We start from the raw sequence: 7,820 nt of genomic DNA on the forward strand, positions 1-7,820 counted from the left end.
TTTCCTGAATTTTAACAGATTCTTTACCAGTATCTTCATTGCACCAATTGCCACTAATCCCCTCCTTGTCGTTAGGTCGACTTCCCGCCGACTCCCTCTTCACCATCAATGGAAGTGTAAAGAGATTTTCCAGAGCTTTTGTTAACAGAAGCTGATTGGGCCCAACTTTAATTGGTTTTTTAAATAGATCTTTGAAGATCTTTCCCTCAAAACTGGACATAGCCTCCCTTGCTGGATCAAGCGCCGTGCACCGCCTAGTGGGATGGGTAATCTTCCCGCAAGCTTCACATAAAACAAGAAGTTCATATTTCACCTGAACATGAACCCATTCATATTCCCCATGGCTTTTGATTGTGCATAGAGCTTCACTGGGTGATTGATATCAGCATCACCTTTACTCTAGCCGACCCTTCAGGTAGCTTCATCTCCTCCACCTCTTATTGAATGTCCACCACTTTCCCCAACTCATTAGCAAGTCGTAATATTCGAAACAGTCAAACCTTATTCCTTGTAGCTGAATCCATACTAGTAATGGAGGGAGAACAATGTCCCCTCTTACCTCTAGTGCAGGCTCCAACGCCAACTGCAACATGTCATTGCCAATCCACCAAGGGGCCCTTGACATCACATCATTCCTGTTAATCTCCATCATAAAGATCGCACGAAAGCCATCTCTGCCTATAATTGATATATCTATCGCTCCAAGAGGCACCCATAGTTCAACCAAATACTGACAAGTCTCCGAAATGGCTTCATTTTTTCACCAATGACCCTCCCATAAAGAGTTTTCGAGCTCAGACATCGCTCTGAAAAAGCAGAAGACCCTGCTTCTTTCCAACCCTAGTTACTCGCGTTACCCCTGTACCCATCCTTGAACCACGTTCGATCCCTCCCTGTTGAGTTGATAACATTTTCCGCAAAAGGATTTGGCTGAAAACGGTAACCTCTCGCATTCGACTGTCTCCCTACATGCGCCATAGGAACCCTTGCCCAACACCACTGAGAAGGAAGACTAAGAATCTAGTAGAGCCAAGTTCAACTGAAGAAAACAACAGTAGAACCTGCAAAAACATGGAAAAACATGGAACAGGGACGCAGACTCAACCGACAAAGAGGAACTTAAAATCCAAAGGGGTTAATGCATTGTCTAAAAAATAGGCTACATCAAGAGATGTTAGGGTGTTGGAATAAATGTGGTACATCGTGGGATACTTTGAGATTTGAAAAAATCAGAGGATTAATGGTGGTTGTTGATGGTCACCGTAGATAAAAAGGATCATAAAACAACCTTGCAAAAGCTCGTTATATTCTCAATCCTACCTGCTCAACCCTACTTTGTATGTTTCCTTACCGTCGTGGATTCTCCATTACTGACATTCCCCAACCCCAAAGTTAGCAAACAGTGGCTAGTTCACCTGCAGCGAACAGGAGAAAAAGACCTGAGAAAAGAGATAAGAGAGAGGAACAGAGGAAATAGAAGATGTAGCTCCTTTTGAGAAGGATTTTTGTTTTCCCCAGCCCGAAGCTTTTGTTGAGAGGAAATTTCAGTCTCAGTTGTTGCACTCTTCCAAAAAAATGATGACGAGGAGGAGATGGGCCTCCAATCATCCAGAATCCATAATTAAGCTCTCCTTCTCAAATTGTGTATTATCTATTTGTTTGACTAATCTAAGCTATTTGTTTTCCCCTGCCCCATGCCCAAAAAATAAAAAAGGAAAAAATATTTAAAACAACAAATTGCATACTTACACTTGGATTTGTATATTTTAATGTTTCCTAAATTCATTTATATCCCTAAACACTCTCCGTGGAATTCTTTTGTTTCATGTTTCTCCCTAATAAATATGGACATGGCAATTCTTTTTCCTCTTTAGGTTGCTCAATGTTAATGTGATGCAAAATATAATGTGTGAACACTAAAATTTTTTTTAGTATCATCAATTCTCATTCTCATTTTGAAAAGAATGAAGTTTGAAGACTAAGGGGTTGTATAGCAACATTCTTGTTCCTCGTTCTTTTTCACATTTTTGGAACAAAAATAGACTATAACATGTATGTCTAATCCGGTTTGTTTCTTGTGTTTTTCCTATATTTTAGGCAAATTGACACTTTGACTCTATTTTCAGCCCACTTTGAGAAACACCAAATTTGATTGGTGTTTTTCACCCTCAAAGAAGAAGAAAAAAATCTCTGAAAAGGCTGTTGGGAATTCTTGTAATCGTGTCTTTTTTACATTAAAACATAGGATTTTGCATCGATTCAGTGCCATAAATGCGCTGAGCTGTTAAGTCAAAAAACATGGGCCGTTAGATTAAGATCTTGGTCAAATCTGCGACCTTAAAACACGCTTAACGGTTCAGTGCATTAATGACATTGAACTAAAGCAAAATCCTAAAACATAACCTCCTACTTTGAAATCAAAGTTTCTTCCCTATTTAATTCTTTTTTCTTTTTTTAGAAGGGGGGGGGGGGGGGGGGTTGTTATAGAAACATTTTTTCCCTATGTAACCATGCATAATTGTAGCAGCTAGAACAACAATATATAAAAACAAGAAAAGCTTTTCTTACCTAAAAGCAATGAAAAAGTGTGGAAACATTGCCATACAACCCTAAGATTCTCTATGGTATCAGTGTTCATTCTCATTTTTTTGATGATTTTTCGTTTGTCTGCGTTTATATTTATTATAAACTTATTTTTATTTAAAAGAATTACAAAGTAAGGATAAGAACATCACTACTTCCAAAATATTTGAAAAACATATCCCTCTCTTATTTCTTCCTTGGGGGTTATACGATAACTTTCTTATTTAATTATTGTGTGTGTTTGTGTTTTTTTTTCTTTTTTTCCTTAACATTTTTGGAACAGATATAGCCCAAGTCATGTTTATCTAATTGAGTTTGCTTCTTGTCTTTCATCTTCATTTTAAAAATGAGCTTAACATAGTTTTGACAAGCACAACCTCCTCTTTTGAAACCCTAGAAACTAAAAGTGTTTTATTTTCCTCTATTTGATTCATTTGTTTTTCCTACAAAAACACTTTTTTGTGTAATTATATATGATTTCACTACTATAAAAACATTGAGAAACAGTAAAAATACATAAAACAGGAAAAAAAACATATAATTAGGAAAAAATTGTTTCTTACATAAATTTGTACAACCCTTTAAGATTCCCTAAGGGCCTGTTTGGTTACATGAATCCAGAGATTTCAAATCTCTGGATTCATGAATCTGAGAATTATACCCGTTTGGTTGTAAAAATCTCTAGATTTATGAAATCTATAGATTCACCTTTTTACACTAAAAACGTGAATCTGTAGATTTATGGGTAAAGGGTGAAATCCAGAGATTTCAAAAAAGCTATACATTTGCATATTCACAAAAATCATGTTTATCAAATAATTTTTTAGGATGAATCCATAGATTTCATTCCACAACCAAACATTTAATTTTATAAATTATGATTCTATAGATTTGAAATTTATAGATTTGAAATCTTTAGATATTTGAAATCTCCAGACTCAAGTAACCAAACAGGCCCTAACCAGGTTGCATCCCATGCATAACAAAACTATTTATAACTGTTTACTTATCAAACATATTTTTCATTCTATAATTTATTTTGTGCCATAGTTATTAAATAATTTTTATTTTTGAGGAGAAAGAGTTTTTACTACTAATTCTTTTTAATAAAGCCCAATAAAAGAAAATCATTAAAAAAAAAAAAGAGCCTAAGAAAGGAGTTTACACTGGACCATTATTTTTCCCACGATTGTTATGTTGGAAGGGGAAGAAATAAGATGCTCTTCTCCTATGGAGACCGACAAAATGACAAGTACACCCCTCTTCACCTATCAATGGTGAGAAATTCGCTTCTTACCATTGAATTTCACAATTAAGTTGTATTCTATAATAACTTTGAGTTTTTTACATAGCACCAACTATTATTGGGTTGAAACAAGTGACCACCCACTATTATGCTATAAATTACATGATACTCACAAGAAAAATTCTAAGTTACCCACAATAAAGCTTTGCTTTTAAATGGCCGGTAGAATTATTTAGATGCCCTTACCTTCATTTAAGTCTCAGATGACTTATGGGCAGTGAAATAATATAATTACCCCTCAATACCCAACCTTTCGGTGGGTGAATGGAGACCCATTTTCTACCAGAAACCGCCCACCACCGTGGCTGCCAAAAACCACCCGACCCCATCCTTCGGTTTCCTCTACGTGTACAAATATCTGAACCCCTTGGAAGAAAATCCCTTCCAACGAAAGATTCAAGAACACTAGATTTTCTGTTGCTCTAGCTTCCGACAGCAGCCACCTGAGGCAACTTGATTATGGACGTGCTATCTAGCTGAGCGAATATGTTTGATTAATGATTGGAATTATGAATAGCCAAGAGGAGCAGCACTCGATGACGCCATCCGTGAATTTTGCGGTGCAGAAACTAGTTTTTCAGCCATTATTGAGTATCAAAAGCTTAGATACTAAGAAAGTTTCCTGGTGGTGGAATGGTTGGGTTCATTGTGTAGCATGGATACCATGTAGAAGAAAGAAAAGAAGGAAATGGTGAGCTTATGCATCAACCCTGTGTTGGTAAATCTAGATAGACAGAAACAATCGAATATTTGGGAGATGTGCTTGGCAACCGAAAGAGGTTATTGAAAATGCTTAGCAAGCATGGGCGGAATTCTGGAATGCATATAAGCCCAGTGGCCAAAATGATACTGCAACCTCTTATCATAAGTCCAATGAATAGCAACGTCCACCCACCATGGGTATAGTTTATTATGATGTTGCGCTCCCAAAAATTTATAATTTTTCTTTTCTGTTGAATGAGATGTTTCACTGCTAGCGCTTCATACACAATTAGCTCTCTGTGGGCAACTTTGAGTGGTGCATCTTCACAATTAGGGGAGGGAGTGGTTTCTTAAAATTTTCAAATATCATAATTAAGCTTAGCCACCACTTGTAGCCAAAAGAATATGTGCATAATATAATGAATTGAGTGCCAACTTATTTTAAATAATATTCATTTAGTACCTCAACAAGGTTTAAGGTATCGTTATTTAATATTTTATAAAGTTCATAAAGTGTCCAACGGGTTCCAATTTCCAGTACCAGTTATCGAACCAAACCATGTGCATCACTTATAAAATAAGTTTTCTTGTCTTTTTCCAATGTTTTCTTCTCAACCAAACCCACCACAGGAGGAAAATAATTCTACTCGAAAAAAAAAAAAAATCTAAAATATGGCTTTACCAAAATGGAAGAAAATCTAAAAGTATGGTAATATGGTTCACCTAATGCCTTAAAAGCAGTTACCATTTAAAACTGGGCACGCTTTTATGACGTTTTTCTGCATGATCGTTGATTTTATGTGGTAAATTTCTACCATTAAAATCGACCATCCATTTTTTAATACGTATTTAAAACTAAATTTAAAGGTTGAGATCAGGTTTAATAGGTAGAATTTTTTTATTTTAATTTAATCTCAGTCGTTAAATCTAGCATAAAACACGTGTTATTCATCAAAAAAAGAGAAAGAAATGTCAGAAATGTAGACTATAAAAATCCGCGTCGTCGCTTCTCACGTGACTGACAGAAAATCTCCCGAACCATACAGAATTTGAATACTATTAAAGCACCCACACCACAGCACTCACACATTCTACACCTGAACAGAGAAACAGAAACGCAGAGCTCAACAATCAACAATGGCTACCATCATTGTTCCTCAAAACACCCCTTCTCCTGTGGAAGATGCAGAGATTCTCAGGAAAGCTTGCAAAGGTTTTCTATTCCTATCCTTTTAATCTCTCTTATGGGTTCTATTCATGATCACATGGTTTGTATCTTTCTCTGGGTTTATTGTGGTCTATATTCATTGATTCATCCTTTATTATGTTTTATAGTCTTGGATTCATGCCTTCATTTGTGTCTCCAGTCACGGAATCATGCCAGTTTATATCTGTGATTTCATCTTAGTTGCTTGCATCACAAAATTTATTTGATCAAACAGCTTTTTATTTTTGGGAGCTGGAAATGTTTTATGAAAAGATTCCTTTTTGGGAGCTAGAAATGGTTTATTAAAAGATCTCTGTGATGGGTTTTGTGTAATTTGGTGAAAAATTTGTAAGATCATCTTGTTGGTACCTTGTTAGGATGGGGGACGGATGAGAAAGCCATTATTTCAGTACTAGGGCACAGAAATGCACTTCAGAGAAAGCTAATCAGGCAAGCTTATGAGGAGCTTTATCAGGAGGATCTCATCAAGCAGCTTGAGTCTGAGCTTTCTGGAGACTTCGAGGTTTGCTTCCGATGCTTGTTTCCTGTAATCTAATGTGAATAAGGAATCATCATTTTTTCTATTTCTTTCTGCCAAATAAATCTCTTTTACAATGAAAATGGCAATTAAATTACTTGAATTTTTGTGAACATTAGAAAGCAATATATCGTTGGATATTGGATCCTGCTGATAGAGATGCAGTTTTAGCTCATGTGGCATTGAAGAATGCAAAAGTTGATTATCGGGTGATTGTCGAAATTTCGTGTGTTCACTCTCCTAATGAACTGCTGGAGGTGAAAAGGGCGTACCAGTCACGGTACAAGCATTCCCTTGAAGAAGATGTTGCATCCCATACCAAAGGCGATTTACGCAAGGCAATGCACCTAGACCTGTTTGCTGATTTTCCCTACAGGATTCTGATCCTGTATTTGATTCCACTTATGCTGTTCTGGCTTCTTGTTTTGTATTACAGCTTTTGGTTGCTCTTTTGGGCACTTATAAATATGATGGCAATGAGATAGATTTACGCATAGCGGCCTCAGAGGCCAAAATTATTCATGAAATGATCCAAGGAAAATCCTTTGCTCATGAAGAGGTCATTAGAATACTGGGAACAAGGAGCAGAGCACAGCTCATTGCAACTTTCAACTGTTTCAAGGACAATGAGAAAACTTCCATCACCAAGGTATATATATCTTTACCAGACTACAAGAAATAAATGTTTTTCCATATTTAATCTGATTACACTAAGAGTTTTATTATGATTTGTAGAGCATTGTGGGTGATCCGGATGATGCTTTGTTGGAGGCATTGCGTGTAGCCACCCGATGTGTCTATGCTCCTCAAAAGTACTTTGCTAAGGTTAGGCTTTGTTTTCAAACTCAGATACAACGTTAGTTACCTTTTACATATTTGTACCTAGTATCCTAGTTGTTTCAAACTGCTTATCAATTTGTGGGATATGCAATCAGGTTTTGCGCAATGCCATTAATAAGGTGGGAACTGATGAAGATGCTCTTACTCGCGTGATTGTCACACGCGCTGAGAAAGACTTGAAGACCATCAAAGAGATGTTTCAGAAGAGGAGCACTATGTCTCTTCATCATGCAGTAGCCAAGGAAGCTTCAGGGGACTACCAGACTTTCCTCCTTACATTACTTGGAAGTGAAGGGAACTAGCTCTGTTCTTCTGGAAGGGTAAAGAGACTATTGTCCATCTGAACTAAGAACAGATTGGGTCATTGTTTAATGTGTGGAATGCATTGCAATCTCTAGTTTTAGTGTTATAGCCATTACTGGTTCTATGTATTGAAGTTGAGTTGTGTCAATCATCCCCTGGTTTCTAGTGATCACTCCCTAGATCACTTTCTAATGTTTGTTGTTGGGATTTTAGTTTTTTGTATCAATGTAGTTGTTACTAGACTGGTTGGTGTTATGAATTGGGTGCTTTGTCATTGGCTTGACATTCTATTTAAAGTATATGAATAATTAAATATATGTAGCGCAGCAAACAATGGGGAT

At 36.6% G+C, this 7,820-nt stretch overlaps 1 protein-coding gene across 1 annotated transcript; it reads left to right on the forward strand.

Moving 5' to 3' along the window:
- Positions 1–5,670: 5,670 nt before the first annotated feature.
- Positions 5,671–7,820, forward strand: LOC149002145 (annexin-like protein RJ4). The gene is made up of 6 exons (XM_089137385.1): positions 5,671–5,804; positions 6,176–6,321; positions 6,456–6,674; positions 6,773–6,985; positions 7,072–7,161; positions 7,272–7,820. Exons 1-6 carry the CDS (start codon positions 5,729–5,731, stop codon positions 7,476–7,478), a joined length of 951 nt encoding a protein of 316 aa, XP_088993511.1. The 5' UTR covers positions 5,671–5,728; the 3' UTR covers positions 7,479–7,820.

Source organism: Hakea prostrata, chromosome 10, assembly GCF_041222555.1.
Source record: "Hakea prostrata isolate BN-2017 chromosome 10, UWA_Hpros_2, whole genome shotgun sequence".
Lineage (NCBI taxonomy): Eukaryota > Viridiplantae > Streptophyta > Magnoliopsida > Proteales > Proteaceae > Hakea > Hakea prostrata.

What these genes read in the sequence shown, in the direction of transcription:
- LOC149002145 (XM_089137385.1), top strand. Translation starts at nt 5,729, where the DNA reads ATGGCTACCATCATTGTTCCTCAAAACACCCCTTCTCCTGTGGAAGAT. An exon ending in TCTCAGGAAAGCTTGCAAAG is followed by an intron (nt 5,805 to 6,175) that starts GTTTTCTATTCC and finishes GTACCTTGTTAG; the next exon opens with GATGGGGGACGGATGAGAAA. An exon ending in AGAAAACTTCCATCACCAAG is followed by an intron (nt 6,986 to 7,071) that starts GTATATATATCT and finishes TATGATTTGTAG; the next exon opens with AGCATTGTGGGTGATCCGGA.